Below are 16,847 nucleotides of genomic sequence, written 5' to 3' on the forward strand. Positions count from 1 at the left end.
CAATCAAAAGTCATAGGTATACATTATTTTTTTTATTAAATTGTTTTATGACTGGGGATCTGTTTTGCTAAATAATGTTATTCTCTACAGGCAAAAGTTGCTATTAGGGAGCTCCTGCCCAATGGGCTGAGAGAATCCATCAGCAAAGTGCGCTCGAGTGTCGCTTATGCAGTTTCAGCAATAGCCCATTGGGACTGGCCTGAAGCCTGGCCTGAGCTTTTCAATCTCTTGATGGAGATGCTGGTTAGTGGAGATGTGAATGCAGTGCACGGAGCCATGAGAGTGCTTACAGGTATGTGTACGCGAGAGCTTTGGCCAGGCTCATGTGGGAAGTGGTTTGAGCTTTTCCTTATGCTAGTATTCTGTCATTTTTCACTCCAAATCAAAGAATTTTCAGCTTCTCTTCTCCGGGGCGTGATGCTTGTTGATCACTGTTGAATTGCATGCTCAGTATATGTCGTGAAAGCTGAGGAAGAATGTGTGTGCTACAAGTTATAGCTCAGGAGGAACTTTGATTGTAACACCGTGCTTTCCAGATACCTGCAATTTTTAGTGTGTTATTTTTCTGCTTGCCTTCAAGGATTGCCATGGGTAGGCCAGATGACACTGGTGTAAAGTACAAATCAACAGGTTTCCAGTATGCTTAGTGTTTCCCAAAGATTCTGTTGTTGCTGTTGCCTATGAATTTGTTTTCTTATAAGAACTTCCCTTCTTTTTCCATTTTGTAGAATTTACACGGGAAGTGACAGACACACAGATGCCACTCGTTGCTCCTGTTATTCTTCCAGAGATGTACAAAATTTTCACAATGGCAGAGGTACAATCTTCACTACTAAGATGGTACTGGATGGTATTGGTGGGGTTGTTTCTTGGAGCAGAGAAGCTCCAGATTTAATGCTTAAGCTGTATTGTAATATGAGTTAGACTTAAGGAATTTTCTTGATGGTCTGATAGTTGATGGCAGCTAATGTTTCAACAAAAATGTTGAAGCCAATGATAAAATGAGAGAATCAAGTTAAAGGAAAAAATAAATGCAATTAAAAGAAAACTAAAGGAAATATCTGTGTTCCTGATCTATTATTTAAAATTTTTTCTAGGTGTATGGTATCCGCACAAGGTCACGTGCAGTGGAGATATTTACCACATGTGCCCACATGATCTGTAACATGGAGGAACTGGAAAAGGCAAGAGTTTAACCTACCATACAAAATATATTGAATTCAAACTGCATGAGGTTCTAAACATTGATATGAAAACAAAACATTGGAGAATTACATACTCTTGTCAGCTGTAATTCTGGGGAAGAGGGATTAATTTAATACATGTAAAGTGGCCAGCTCCCCCCTCCACGTGCATGCCTTGATACTGGGACTTAGTTTCCATAATTAAGTTTAACTTGTGACGTATCAGCACATGTGCTCATAACAGCTCAGAGAAAGGGCAGTCAGTGTGGGGAGTATCATCCCTTTGTCTGGAGATCCCTGTTGTAGCTTCCAGTCTCCAGGTGAACCTGGATAAATTGCCTGTGTGTCCTGATAAACTGCCAGGCCTTGGCCATCTGGGTTATGATGTGCAGTTTTCTGGCCCTTGGGCAAGGCGTTGGGTTACAAGCTCCTGGAACTTCATCAGTTGCTTTAGCATGTATCTTAACCTTTTGTTCTGAAACGAGTGGTGGAAACCAAACCAAATTTTTGAAAGAGCAGCTGTTAAGAAAAAAATGCTATGCAGTTAAGCAGCTTAATACAGGAGTCTCCTGTCTGGCTCTGGGCACATCTGCATTTTATATGGCCTTTGACAAGTGGGTTTCCCACCACTCCCCAGGCAATAAATTGGTTTTTTTTAAACTTTTGGGAGGTGAAGACAGGAAAGGGTGACTCTCAGTCTAGTGGCTGGTTGTTGCTGAGTGGCTATAGCTTTTGCTTCCTCCCTGTTTGCACAGGCAGCGATTCAGCGCAGGCTTTTGGGAAGTTCTGATAATTACAGCATATCTGTACTGCACTGACAAGGATACTTATGCAATATACCATGCAGCTATACCTGTATCCAAAGTATAGTAGTAGCTCCCCACTGTCTTATTCTGGAGAAGGGCTGAAAGTATCCTTTATATTGCATATGAAACATTTTCTTATTGAAATTTGACTTTTTTTTAAAAAAAGCAGCCATCTTTTTATAAATTGCTAAGGTGATATTTTGTAGTTGGCTTAAACATACAATTTTGCTGTCTTAGCTATGGAGTTATGAGGGATATTTTCAATCAAATTATTTTTGTCCAATATTACTTGCTGTGCCAAACGCCGCTTATGGAGTGCTTTGACATCTGGAAAAATACTCGCTGCATTTTCTGAGGTAGAATCATCATGGTAATCTTCAGGCCAGCTGTTGATACTCAGCTCACAAAGAGCTTGCTTGGTTTGGGGTAGTGTGGCTCAGGAGGAGATAAATGCCATCCGCAGGGTTCAATGTAATTGCTCATGTGCGATGTAGTCACCCCAGATTTCTTTAATAGCTTGAGGCGGGGGGCGGTGATGGGGTGCAGGGCATGATTCATCTAATCAAATGAAAGTGCCTCTTTAGGAGGATGTGCTCCTGAGACTGTCTGAACTGGATTGTCTGGATCTCTTTTTAGAGTCTGAAGTGATTAGCTTAGATGTAGGTGTGTGTTTTGTAGCAGTCTGTGCTGTGCAGTTTTGAAAGGTGAGATTCAACTGAGCTTAGTTTCCAACATGAGGAGAGGGCCAAAGTGATGAACAAGTATTTCATGTGACTTTGCAACGTTCTGCAGTTGCCTTAAGTCCCTCTTGGGTTTTGTAGCAGAAAAGTGCAATTTCCACTGCTTCTCATGCTTTACTTGTTCGATGTGGGGGTTCTTTATCTAGTTTTCACCTGTGTTTGCATTTATTACAACTAGGGTGCGGCCAAAGTCCTGATTTTTCCGGTGGTGCAGCAGTTCACAGAGGCCTTTGTTCAGGCCCTGCAAATGCCTGATGGACCTACATCAGACAGCGGGTTTAAGATGGAAGTATTAAAGGTAAGTCACTCCAGACTGATCAGATGAAGAACTGAATACCAATAAGACTGTCAGATGTGCTGGAAAGCAGAGAAGCATGAGTGCATGTCACCTCTGCTAGTATTGCTCATGGTATCAATAATGAAGTGTTTTGTCTCACAGTACCATGCAACATTGAAATAAATAGGTCTGCCTGTACTGAAGGTGTCTGTGATGAGATCCATAGGCATCTGTCCATAAAAAGATCCATAGGGATCGATCTATTGGACAGCCTGTCTTTGTCATTTGCTGATCTAAGACATCTTGTTGGAACACCATACTCTGTAGTTAAATATCTCTTTTCTAAAGATGCTGCAGAATTCTGCTGCAATGAAGTTTTAAAAATATACTATGTGCACGTGCTTTTCTAGAACTTGCCTCCTCTTTAATGATTATCTCTGCAAAAGAGAGAAAGTCTTTGCATTCTTCTGGTTTGCTGGAGAAAGATCGGATTGCAGAGTGCTGTGTACATGTAGCTCGGTGCGTGGGGAGAAGGGTGCCAGTGTAGGTGTGGAGAGCCCTTCAACAGCTGGGAAAGCACTGGAGTTCTAGGGTGAGCTGCCTGCAACATAGGAGAGAAAAGAGCTCAAAAACATAAGCTGCAGAATCAAATCCAGATCTTCCATTTGCTTAGCCCAGCCAAGACTTGGCTCACAGTGTACAGCTTCCTGAAGATGCATGGCAGAGACGCATTCAGCCACATTCCCTGAAGAAAATAATGAAGAAGAGTTATTGAAAACAAGCATCAAAAGTTTTTTGTAAACCAGCTTTGCGCTGAAGCATGAAAATGAGTGCTGGGAGGGTGCTATCATATTATACAAACTAGAAACTGCCGAGTTCTGTGTTGTAGAACTTGTTTTCTTAGTCCTGTTCAAGGCAGCAGTACCCTGGTTATGGCATCCTGTCACTTCTCCGTAAGAGGTTACAGGTATTGTACACCTGTATTGAAACACCAGGAGGTTATTTTTTGCTGTGGAGCATCAAATGGAAGGGAGTTTGGGGCAGAACGTTGGCAAGTTTTCTTGAGAGAGAATCTCTTGTGGGGTTATTTTTTTTCCTTTTTATTGGCTGTGCTGCAATTCCTGGGGCAGTAACATATAGGAACACTGACATGAAGGGAATACTCTGCAGGGTGTAATTTTGATTTGAACAGGCTGCCCCTCAGGTATGTTTGGATCTTTGATTCCAGATACATACATTCAGATCTTTAATGAGTAGAAATAGTTTTCAGCCTACACAGAAAGCAGTTGTAATATAGTTTCACTCTAACCATAGACCAGTTCTGTTCTTGTTACATTCATACATTCTGCAGCCTTTTTTATTTATGTAACAGTGCTTACTGGAATTGGAGCTATTTGTATTTGTATGTCTGCATTGATACGCAGCAGTAGTCTCTTAAAAAGATGTGATGGACTGCGAAGGTATTTGAGATGTCATCATGTTCTTGCTCTGTTCCTTAATTGTGTGTGGGCATCTGCTTTTGGCCACTGCTAGGTGGGTGCAACACAAGAGAGGATTTCAGTCTGAATGCGCTATTGTATGTTGGGTGGCACTGATGGCAGCAGAAAATCAGTCAGTTCAGGAGATCTGTTGCTGACAAGTGGTTTGTAGGAGGCTTTTTGTGAAGAGATGAGTATTCTGGCTGTTGGCTCAGGGCAATTCATGATTTTGTTGCTTAAGGTTTCTAAGCTGATGATACCAGTTTTGTAAGGGAGGAAGGATTCAGGTGAAAGACTTACAAATTGCTTTCAATTCCAGAAAAGTGGATTTTATAGTCATTGTAATGCAGAAGTAAGAGACCTCAAGGGATTAGTTAAGCCAGCTCTACAGATGAGATCATTACAGGAACCCCTTGAAGTGCTGATGCAATGGAGGAGGAAATTGAGCCTTTTTTTATAGTACATATTCAACCAGATGCAAACTCAATCCTGTCTTCTTTTTTTTTTTTCTTAATGAAGTGCTGTGCAGCAAATGACAGAAAGATTTCCCCCTCCCCCTGACTCTTGAGAGCTTTGTACTCCAAGGTTTGTGGAGTTCTCTGGAAATGCGAGGCAGCTTTGACCTAAAATGTCTTGTTTTCCATCTAAGAACGTTATGCAGGACAGTGTCAAAAGCTTTAACAAGTAATACTGAAGCATACACATCTGTCTGATCCGCTAGGACGGTTATCCTGTTTAAGAAAGTAAGTAGGTTGGATCGCATCATGGCGAGCCACTGATTGTTAATTTGTCCCCAATCTTTCCTGGTTTAGATTTTAAATTACAAGTTTAGAAGCACTTGCTCAGCAGGAAAGTTAGTGCCTTTAACCCTTGGAGGACAGTGTGGAGGTTTGGCCACAACAAATATGTTTTCAACTGAGGACTAGAATGAAATACCAGTGGTGTAATTTATGGTTTTGTTGTTTGATGGTTTAGCATGAATTAAATTGGTATCCCTGAGGATGAATGAGCTGCAACTAAATGATTCTTGAATCCTAATTCCAGTGTTGTTGAACATGCCGCTATTGATTGTTTTGAGAGAAACAGTGTGATTAAACATGACAAGTAACAGAGATAAGGCAAATTTGATAGCAAGGGAATACAAATATGATATACTTAGTGTGCAGTAATTATATCAAGAGCACCAATTAACCAACAGTCTAAAGTGTCTTACTACCTTGATGTAGTGCTTCTTTGCTTACACTTAAAATCTGTTCTTTCAACACCTGTATATTAGGTGGGTCAGTGAAGTTATGCTTATCTTTTTTTCTGCTGTTGGAACAAATAATTAGTTATGAAAAATAATCATACCCTCTTTGTTCTTGGATGATGATAGCCGTCTTTTGGCAAATTTCCTAAGTTTATGAGCAAAGTACATAACCTGCACCTGCTGTACTCTTACTGAGCATTTAGCTCTAGTGTGCTCTTCTGCTGCTGGCTAGAATATATCGTAAGCTTTTTATCCACAAATTTGGGGATTCCTTCTCCATCTAAAAGCACAAGTATGAGGTGAAAGAAGAAGAAGGTTTACTACAGAGTGACTGTAAGGAGCTGCTGAGCAATTAGTCAAGATGTGGATGGATGTTTGCTTGCAGAATAGCTGGAAGGGGTTCAGGAGCTGTTGTGTTGCTTCCCCGGCGGTGATTTTGGTGGGTCTTTGTGGTGAGTCAGGCTACAGGTATGGGTGCAGTCAGTTATTGCCTGGCTTGGCCGTTAAAAGTCCTGCTTGGGGAGCAGCTGGACTTTGCTCTGAAGAGGTGGATAAGGATTTTCTATGGGAATTTACATGCTGGTGGAGCAGTACAGGGGGACTGGCAGAGGAGGAGATCTGTGAAGTAGTTCTTTTAGCTCAAACAAGCAGTGGGAATTGGTAGAATGAGAGGACAGGGGTTGAAGTACAACATTTGACAGGAGAGAGTGTTCTTTTTTTAATGACTTGCTCTGCAGGAAAGTGGTGAACTTGCAAATGCAGTCTTCTGTTGTTAGAACTGCAGAGCTATTGAATTGAAGAACTTTTACCCACTCCAGCAATGCTTCCTGCAAGATTTTCTTGGCACATAGCTAAGAAAAACTTGCATAGGGTTCATAAGCAGTGGCGTATGGAACAAGTCCCTTTAGATGCTACTGTGGCTATACTCAGGGTGTTGAGTTTGCTCCAGTCCTGCAGAATCAGGTTCAGATCCTCTGCCGGCACTTGCATAAACTTGCCAGAGGCTTCAACAGGTCTTTTCTGTAATGCTTCTAGCACCTACCTGACTCATTCTCAAACTTAAGTATCTGGATTATCTCTGGCTGCCTGTTCATCTCTAATACTGATACTAAAATGCTGAGGTTTTTTTCTGAAAGGTGATTTTTTTTTTTATTTCTATTAGTGTATCCAGTGCTACAAACAAACTGGACAAAGTGTTTTGTATTGGCTAAGAAGAAACAAGCTGATATCCATATGTCTCGTAGCAGCCACCAGTCAGGCAGTTTGTGAGGGGCTCTTCTGTATCCGAAAAAAGATAACTGGAGCTGTGCCCCTGCAGGAGGAGACAGTGTCTGTTCGGTGGAGTGAGAGTTCTTTGACTCCTGGAGGCTCCCAAAAGCTTTTTGGCAAGCATCAGTGAAAGGGCTCCCCTAAATCAGGGTGATCAACTTCATGAAACTCCAGGCATAATCTCCTGTAGACCTGCTCCCAAAACAGCCCCTCTGTTGGACTGGCACGGCTGCCTCTGTCTGCAGCTGAAATGGGTGAGAGAATTGATCTGAGTGGGTGTTTTCTACTGCAGCTATTTCCTGGATGTGCGAACAGATGTGTTGCTTGCATGTGTAGAAGTGTGGGAAATAGGCTGTGGTCTGATTTTACTCGATATTAGAGTTTTCTGAGACATGATAGCTCCCAGGTGGTAATCGTATGCAGGCAGTGCTGTACTTCTGCTTGGGGACTGTACCTCACCACCCAAATATTGCATTGTCTCCATTTCCAGAGTCGTACCTGTTGCCTTATCCCTTTGCTCCCCTGCAAAATAGCAGATATGGGGAGAGCTCTGTTTGTCAGTCTGTGCAGGAGAGGGGACCACCTGGTCAGGAGTGAGAAGAGGAGACCTTTGTGGCAGGAAGACACTGCATTATCTCAATTGTTAATGAAACAGTGCCCATGATTTGAGTGTTTGTTGATGGTTTTCCCCAGTTATGCTCCTGATTGATAATCCTTTTTGTTGCAGGCTGTGACAGCACTTGTGAAAAACTATCCGAAGCACATGATTTCGTCAATGCAGCAGATCCTGCCCATTGTCTGGAACACCCTTACAGAAAGTGCCGCCTTATATCCTCTGTAGTGAATGGTTTTAACTCAAATAGAACAAGACAAACTGTTTCTCATACACAATAATGACCTGAACACAGCTGAAGAGTGTGGTAGCTGGAGTAGTCTGCCAGGACAGAACACAGGCATCTGCTGCGTAGATGTACCGGATATTTCTGTTACTTCACTAGGCTCCATTAAGTTTCTCTTAGCTTAAAAGTCATATATGATATATTATGTGAGTGCCCATGTTACACTGGCTGCAGAGTTGTGGCTGATCTCTGTGCTGTTTCTGGCACTCTTCAGTGAAGATTGTCTTCTTAAAAAGATGTCTAGTTGCAATGTAAAGACTTCAGGCAAAGCAGAATCTACAGTAGCCCTTGCTACAGCAGTACTAATGTCTGGTTACACTTGCTGCTAAGGTTGAAGTTGGTTTGCCTTTGGAATTTTATAACAGTCATTGCTTCACTGCACAATCAGGCACATTAGAGGTGTTCTGTTGGTAGTTTTCCCAGTAAGTGCAAACTGATAAGTCAAACCTTTCCATGTTGTTAATTCCAGAGTTGCTTTTTTAGCCTTTTATAATGAGACTGTAATTGGTAGAATACTGGGCCGCCTTGTAGCTTTTTCTGAATTTTTGATATAAACACCAGAGTTGGACACTGTATTGTGATAATAGTGTAAGGGGTGACTGAGCTTTTCCTCTGTGATTCAATAAGAAAGACTGTTCTGGAGATCATAGATCTGGACCTTTTTATATCAAAGCTGCTTGCATATTTTGTTTGTGTTCTGTGTTTCAGAATCCTGCTGCATACTGGGTGATAGGCTCTTGTAGAGTCAAAATGGGCAAGGACACCATAAAAGTAGCCATAGTGCTGGAGCAAGTAGGGGCTGTCTGGTTTTGTTTGACTTTTTTTAGACACCCATTAAAATACAAGTTGCTGTTTGTTAAATTTTTGATGGTGCATTTCCCCCTTTTCTGTCCTGATTCCCACTGCAGTCCTGCTGGCACCTGAGCTGACCAAAATAGTTTGTTGTTTGCAAAAGGGGAGAGTCTTGTCCTTCCTTCCCTGGTGTTTGCTCTGGCACTTGTTGGACTTAAAATTTACCATCCCCAAAGAAATGTCCTTCCTCTCCACCCCCAGGGTAGTTCTCTGTCACGTCCCAGGGCTGGAGGCTCGTGGGGAGGCCTGACGGGGAGCAGGGACAGCTTAGGGAGCTTGTGGAGCTTGGGGTGGCTCCTCACCCTTCAGTAGCAGTGAAGCGTTGACTGGCTCAGAGCGAGTCTGAGTGGTTCCATTCTTGCAGAATTTTAACATAAATGAAGTTTTGGGTTACCTGGGTGGATTTGGTTTAAGGTAATCAAATGATCTGAAGGATGTGCTGAAGTGATGTGGAAGTGGTCTTTGCAGCCAGGCAGTGCACAAAGCCAGGAGCTTCTGGGGTTTGTCCTCTCAGAAACACAGGACTGTGCATAAAGTCAAAGATTTTATTTAAAAAAGAAAACTTCCATAGTTATCAGGAATTTTAAGACCAACAGATTAGTTCCTAAATAGATTTAGCTTTTCAGAAACACGCAAATTTACTTAACTCCATCCACTTATGTGAGAACAGAAGTAAATTACACAGAGGAGGTGGAGGACCCTGTGGATTCTGATGGTAAGAACTTGTTAAACGGCACTTCTGCCTTCTCTTTTGAGAACATTATTGTTGTCAAAACAGCGACTGAAACACAGTAGGAGATTGTGCTTAAAGGTACATTTCTGGTGTTAGACCAGTGTCCCATCAGTTCTTTGCAAGCTACATGTGATTGTGATCGATGCAGCAACGTAATTTAAGTTTTCTAATTATTCAAGGAGTGAGTCCTGCAACAATTTTGAGGTAAAACTAATGGGACAAAAGGAAACAAAACAGGTTTTAGGTTGCTTTGAGTTTTAACGAGGAATGTGCAGTGAGGTGGGAAGAGAGCAGAAAGTGATGAGGTCAGACATCCTCCTGAGGCTGCCGCCACCCTTGCTAGTCCAGGAGTAAGAATAAACATCTCTGCAGACAAGCTAACAGTTTGTGATTATATTTGACATCCATTTACATCTTTCTGTATGTTAGCATATTCGGTCATGGGTTTTGTTTTCACTTCTGCCTTTCTGTAACTTGGCATATTCAGTCATGTTCTTTTTTTTCTCCACTTCTTTGTTCAGGTGAAGTATTGGGCTTTGAAAATCTAGTGTTCAGTATATTTGAATTTGTTCATGCCTTGTTGGAAAACAACAAATTTAAGAGCACAGTGAAGAAGGCTTTGCCAGAGCTGATCTATTACATCCTCCTTTATATGCAGATCACAGAGGAGCAGGTGAGCATGCTTGTCCTGTGTAGGAAGCAAATGAAATGATTTCAAACAGCTGATGTTCTATGAAGTTTCAATGTGTGAAAGCTGCTGTGTTCTAATACTTTGTTGTGCCAGAACTTAGGGCAATAGCATCCAAATGTTCCTAAGTGGTGTAATGTGGACAGCAAATCACAGAATCATAGGATGGTTTGGGTTGGAAGGCACCTTAAAGATCATCTAGTCCAACCCCCTGCCACGGATAGGGATATCTTTAACTAGCAGTTGCTCAAAGCCTTGTCCAACCTGACCTTGAATACTTCCAATGATGGGGCATCCACAGCTTCTCCGAGCAATGTTTCCAGTGTCTCAACACCTTCATGGTAAATTACTTCTTCTATATATCTATTGTGAATCTACGCTCTTTCAGTTTAAATCTGTTGCCCCTTGTCCTGTCACAGCAGGGCCTGGTAAAAAGTCTCCATCTTTAAGGCTGCAATAACGTCTCCCCGGTGCCTTCTCTTCTCCAGGCTGAACAACCCCAACTCCTCCCAAGCTTTCTTCCTTCATTCCTTCATGAAGTATTATGCTGTGAAAATGAGGATTATCATGTTGAAAGGGATAGCCAGGCTTCTGTGATAGTGAAAAGATCGTGCTAGTAGCGTAAAATAATTTGTGCTGAAATTCTGCGTGGCTCCTGGCCTTCCGAGCCTGACAGCCATTGTCTTTGCTCAGGTAGGCGTGCGTGAGAATGGGCACCGTTAAAGATTCATCTGCTTCTCTCTTTCCTCATCTAGAAATAAAACTGTAGTGTTCATTCCAGGTTGAACATTAGTGCTGTCAAATTCGAATCTCAAATAAGGAGCAGAAGAGCAAGGTGAACCCTGGACAAAAAGAGAGAGAGAGAGAGTCTCTTATTTTCAAAGGTTTCTCCAATAGAATATAAGAAAAATCAGTTGAAGATGACAACTTCTGATGGCAGAGAAAAATTCTGAAAGTAGTTTTGCAAAACTGGTTACTGGCAACAGAAAAGCTCCTTTTTACCCATGGCATTCTGAGTTCATCATCTACCCTACCTTTTTTTGTCTCCTTTCTGTTTTAGATAAAAGTTTGGACTGCAAATCCACAACAGTTTGTGGAGGATGAAGACGATGATACTTTTTCCTATACAGTGAGGATTGCTGCACAGGATCTGTTGCTGGTATGCAATGTGTTCCACATCTAGATGCAACCAAAATAATACTAACAAATAATAAACCTAGCTTCATGAAGGGCATTTGCAGAAAAGGCCAACTTTTAAACGTCTATACAAATGAGTGTTATCACTTCCTTCTGTGCAGGCTGTGGCTGCTGATTTCCAGAATGAGAGTGCAACTGCTTTGGCTGCAGCAGCTACAAGACATCTACAAGAAGCTGAGCAGGCTAAAAACAATGGTGCTGAGCACTGGTAAGGAGATGGGGCAGCGGGAAAGAACACTGACGCAAATACCAAGCTGTTCTGCAGCATTGGGTGCAGCACAATTTAATTACATTTTTTTGGTGGCACATGGGCAAGGATGAAATTTGAGAAATCTGATTAGAGGGAAAGAAAAGGAATTCCAGCAGGTCTTGAGCCAGATGACAGGATCCTTTTGTGGAATACTTTCAGCAATTCCTAGCACGAGTTAGCTGTCCCCAGACTCTTGACAATTCCTTAAAATGTCTAATTGGAAATGTTAATTACTATACATAATCTGAAGAGAAATTGGCAGCACTTTCATTTTGTGTCCAGTTAATCAAGCTCAAAATTTTAGGGTTTGGTTTTTTTCTTTTTTCCACTTGGATGTGAGGAAGAGATTAGGTGCTATATGCAGATGTATGTTTTAATTTCAGAACTTCAGAGTTGTGTTCTTTAATGTTACTTGGCGATAGGAGAAGAGACCTCAATTGTAGAAGTACCTCATTGCTTTTTTATAACTATTCTCTCTTGGTTTTTCAGTGCATTAGTTCAGTGTTTGTGTGTGTTTTGATTGTTCACGTCAGAGTAGCCACTCTGTTATAGTGAGCAGCAACTGAATGTCTGCAGAATCAGACATTTGAGTCCCTGTCTGCCTTAATTGTGATAAGTTTTAAAGTAGGTTATTTGCTTCACAAATAAAACCGGGAAACGGTATTTACACACAACTCCATTTCATCATAATTAACAAAATGTAATGCAAGAATAGACATTTTTAAATCTTTAAATGTACTGGGTATCACAGTGCTTCTGCACACAGAGTAATCAAGCATGGCACTATTTCTTGAGGCGATGATGAAGGAAAAACTTAAAGGCATCCTAATTCTTTTGCAGGTGGAAAATACATGAAGCTTGTATGCTGGCCCTGGGCTCTGTGAAGTCTATTATTACAGACAGTGTGAAGAATGGTAGGATACATTTTGATATGCACGGCTTCCTGACAAATGTTGTTCTTGCAGATCTCAACATTTCAGGTATGTTGGACCTTGCCATTGCTCAGAGTAACTGCTGAGTGCCAGACCTTGAAAATCTCTCTCAACAGAAGTGTCTGATGAATCAGGTTGCTGTGTGCACATGGTGGTGTGAAATGCAGTTGTGCACATTGTACGTGTGAAAGGGCATAAATCTTATGCTGTGAGTTCACACATGCAACCAGGGCTAATATAAGTCCTTGAAGTGGGGCGCTGCTTTCAGTTGAAACTCACTGTTAGCTGGGTGCTTGAGCCTATAGGGCTTGGAGGTGGAAGGGCAATTGCTTAGGGAACTTCCTAGAAAAATAGTTGTTCTGTTGTATTGTATCTGTTTCTGGGAAGGACACCAGCAGTGTTTAACAGGCTTCAGAACCTCTGCAGCACCATACCACACCATTCTCTTTATGCTGAGGCTGATGGTAGTCATAGCCCATAAATTCAAATAATATTCCTAGCTGAGCGGGATCCTATTATTGGGAACTGTGCAGGCTTCTGCTTTCTATGTTATCTTACATCAGTGTGCAAGAAACTCAAAGGAGTTGTTGGCAGTCACACCTCAGAAGTCCTTGCAAGTAATTAAAATTTGAGAAGTTTAAGCCAATGTGAGCATTATTGGTGAGTCCACATTAAGCTGCTTAAGTGCAGAAAAACCAAATTGTTGGATGCTTTCATCAAAGAAACATTTGTTTAACCTATTACAAAGAAGGTTTTTTCTTTTTTTGTCTTAATTTTGAATGAAGAAATAGTGTGCAAAGTGCATAGTGTGCAATGCCTGTAAATAAACAACCTCAGCTATTTACATGTATTTACACACATGTACAGATTTGGTATTGGGTTGTAGATGAGCTATTGTGCTCAAGAAAGAGCTCCTGCAGTCAGTATGTATGTAGTTCTCAGAGGATATCATTTACTGCTCAGTAATGGTAATAAGACAAAGAAATCTTGTGTTTTATAATACTAGCTTAGAAAATAAAGCTTTTCTCTTGCTGTACATCTTGCGTGGAGTTTTTCATGTTCTCATCTTAAAATTAATACTTGCAGGAGTATAAATAATGGCAGTAAAGATGCTGAGAAATAGAAAGCATCATCTGTTTGAGGGTAGCCTAAATAGTTAACGACACTTTCAGCCTGAAAAGGCAGAGAAGGGTTAAGTGTGATAAAGATACATCATACCTTGATAAGTGTAAACAGGTGAGTAGATAATGAGTATTCACTAGTGCTGTTGAACATTACGTTCTGTGATTGCAAGGTGATGGCTGGAAACTAGAAGAATCTGTGAAAGATCCCCGAGTACATTTTCTGTTCCTCTAATTCTTTTTCCTAAGCTGCTGCTGTTTGCTGCTCTTGGGGACAAAATACTGAGCTAGATGAATAGGAATTACTGAAGAAGCCTTTGTTACTTTTGTTCCAGTGATCAGTAAAGCATGTATTGCTGTATTGATGAACAAATTAAAGTGTAACTAGTTGAGGGAAGAAGGTGGTTGTTTGTTTGGTTGTTTTTTTTTTTTTTGTTTAAAGAAATGAGAAATTATTCTTTGAAATAACTAAGGAAATAAACTGAATTCTGCCTATGAACAAAAATTATTTGTATGCCTGCATACTTGTCTTCACTGTCACATCTTGCCATTTTCTTGTCAGGATGACAAGATTTTGAATAATGGATAGAAGCAGTTGTAATTTTAAACTCATAAAACTTACTGTAAAACCACTATGGTTTTTTGTTTTGCTTCAGTGTCTCCTTTTCTCCTGGGCCGTGCTCTGTGGGCCGCCAGCCGTTTTACAGTGGCTATGTCTCCAGAGCTAATCCAGCAGTTCCTGCAAGCTACTGTCAGTGGTCTACATGAAACCCAGCCTCCTTCTGTCCGCATCTCTGCAGTCAGAGCTATCTGGGGGTAAGCAAACCCTAAGGTATTCCAAAGCCGCAGGGATAGCGGGTATAAATTACGCTTACAAGACCAGTATGTTAAAATACTAATACTATTTCTGTGTAGGCTGTGGAAATACTTGCTTTGAATGAAACAGATGTCAACTTAAAAAGTGTAAGCAATCAGGTTCAAAATAGAATAACTCCAATGAGGACTGTGAAATTGAGATTCAAGGTTGGCTACAGTAGTTGTAATGGATACAGTCCCAAGGAGAAGCAGAACTCGATAGCGATGAGAAGCATAAAGACGAAACCCAGATGACTCCTGTTCAGTCACAAGGGTGGCTGAAGGACATAGTACGGGCTTGTGAAGCAAGTCCTAGTAACAAGGAATGTTTGTTTTTCTAATCCTTTCGTTGTAAGTTGCAAGAAGGAAAAAGGGAGATCTGCTGTATTGATTCTAAAGTGAAAAATGAACATTTGTCTAAAACCAGAAAATGACCAACCACAAAAAAACTTGTGAAAACCCTACTCTTCCCCACTCTCTTCCTCCAAAAAAGTACCTTGTCTTCTGTTTGCACTGAAATGTTATTGAATAAGTGAAGGCAGAGACTTAGAACTTAGTTATTCCTGAAATTGTTTTATCATTCCCCAGGTCACTTGTAGAACATAGTAATTAAACATTTTGTAAGCAGTGAGTGTCTGTCTTGGACTACTTCTGTCCTCAAGGTTTATTTTCTCTATCCATCGATGCGCAGCTCTTAAGAGAGAACTCTTAGTAAGAGGTGGTAGAAGCTTTTAATATCACTTAACTCTGCTTCTGTGAACCTCCAGGGGTGCAGTAAGGAGGAAAGATAGCTGAGCTGTTGAGAGATCAAGGGAAAAGTCCTAGAGGAGTGAACTTGAGGAATAAGAATCAGAGGGTGAAATATCATCTAGAGTTAAATGTATAAATCACTTTAATATATTACGTATGTATTTTTGTATCATGAATTTCTTGTCTAGCTACTGTGACCAGCTGAAGATCTCTGAGAGCACCCATGTGTTGCAGCCTTTCCTTCCTAGCATTCTTGATGGACTGATCCACTTGGCAACTCAGTTCAGTTCCGAGGTCCTAAACCTTGTGATGGAGACGCTGTGCATTGTCTGTACGGTAGACCCAGCATTTACAGCAAGTGTGGAGAACAAAATCTGCCCCTTCACGATTGCAATATTTTTGAAGTACAGTAACGGTATGCCTTCAAGTTACGTTCTCAAACTACAGTTGTTTTTGCTACTGAATCCTGGTGGTGAAAACTTAATAAATGGTAATTGAATTAACATTGAGTCATGTGGTAAAGCTAGAAGGGAAACTTGCTGCTTTGCCTATTCAAAATAGTGGTAGCAAACATTGAGATGTGTTTGTTAGTATGTTTCAGTAAATGGTGCTTTCTCTCTCCAGATCCAGTTGTTGCTTCTCTTGCCCAAGATATCTTTAAGGAGCTAGCTCAGATAGAAGCCTGCCAGGGTCCAATGCAGATGAGGCTAATACCAACTCTTGTCAGCATCATGCAAGCCCCTGCTGACAAGATCCCAGCAGGGCTTTGTGCAGTAAGTGCTACAGTGGTACATGGTCTTAGCTGGAGATGATTCCTTGTTCTTGAATGTATAGGATGGCTGGTCTGCAAAGAATAGAAAAGTTGCTTTTAAACTGCTTTTGAACGATGACTTTGGTCATTGGTAGAGGTTTCTCTGTGGAGAGAAGGCGGCAAATCTGCAGATGAGGGAAGATGCTTCCAAAAGTTAACTTTAAACTGCTCCTCTGGACTTCTTCCAGTTTCTGCAGCATATCCCTCATGGTTTCACTTTGAGATAGCCATCTTTCACCAGTAACAGTCTCCTCTTTTTGGTGGAATGTTCTCCAGTAGGCTACACGGCTATTTCTTGCACTTTCTTCTAAGGCTTTTTCTGATTTGTGTGTCACATGTATAAATTGCTGGAGACATAGGAAGGACAAGCCTGTATAATTTTAAAAGTACCCTTATAAAAGGTTAAGCATTGACTGTGTGGAATGATTATATGTAATTAAACCCATTAATATCTTTATCAACATGCTTATAATCTCCCTATTGATTGGTATGACAGTTACAATTCCTTATGGGTAATTAAAATAGATCTATAATCAATATAAACAAAATGGAACAAGTCAGCTAGAACAGTTCTGTGGCTGTACTGATTAGCATGCGTCAGGGTACCGTGAAACTGTGTGCCATATTTAAGGGGTTACACTGCTTTTAATGTCTGAACTGCCTTGGAAACTTTTACAGTGCTCACCACATATTTGTGTCAAACACAGTGATGCTTGGGTGCATGACTCCAAGGGCCTCTGATTTTAAAAATATTCT

The 16,847-nt window shown here is 41.1% G+C and overlaps 1 protein-coding gene across 1 annotated transcript in view; it reads left to right on the plus strand.

The window, feature by feature from the left end:
- The window catches only part of IPO9 (importin 9), a 39,611-nt gene that overhangs the window by 12,222 nt on the left and 10,542 nt on the right, over nt 1-16,847 (plus strand). The window contains exons 4-16 of the mRNA XM_080367447.1: nt 91-292; nt 729-817; nt 1,098-1,184; nt 2,909-3,028; nt 7,731-7,840; nt 9,420-9,469; nt 10,009-10,160; nt 11,236-11,334; nt 11,474-11,580; nt 12,463-12,602; nt 14,332-14,491; nt 15,469-15,695; nt 15,905-16,053. Coding sequence (XP_080223573.1) covers nt 91-292; nt 729-817; nt 1,098-1,184; nt 2,909-3,028; nt 7,731-7,840; nt 9,420-9,469; nt 10,009-10,160; nt 11,236-11,334; nt 11,474-11,580; nt 12,463-12,602; nt 14,332-14,491; nt 15,469-15,695; nt 15,905-16,053 — 1,692 coding nt within the window. The remainder of the gene's footprint in view (nt 1-90; nt 293-728; nt 818-1,097; nt 1,185-2,908; nt 3,029-7,730; nt 7,841-9,419; nt 9,470-10,008; nt 10,161-11,235; nt 11,335-11,473; nt 11,581-12,462; nt 12,603-14,331; nt 14,492-15,468; nt 15,696-15,904; nt 16,054-16,847) is intronic.

The sequence above is a fragment of the Falco punctatus genome (assembly GCF_963210335.1).
Source record: "Falco punctatus genome assembly, chromosome: 17".
Lineage (NCBI taxonomy): Eukaryota > Metazoa > Chordata > Aves > Falconiformes > Falconidae > Falco > Falco punctatus.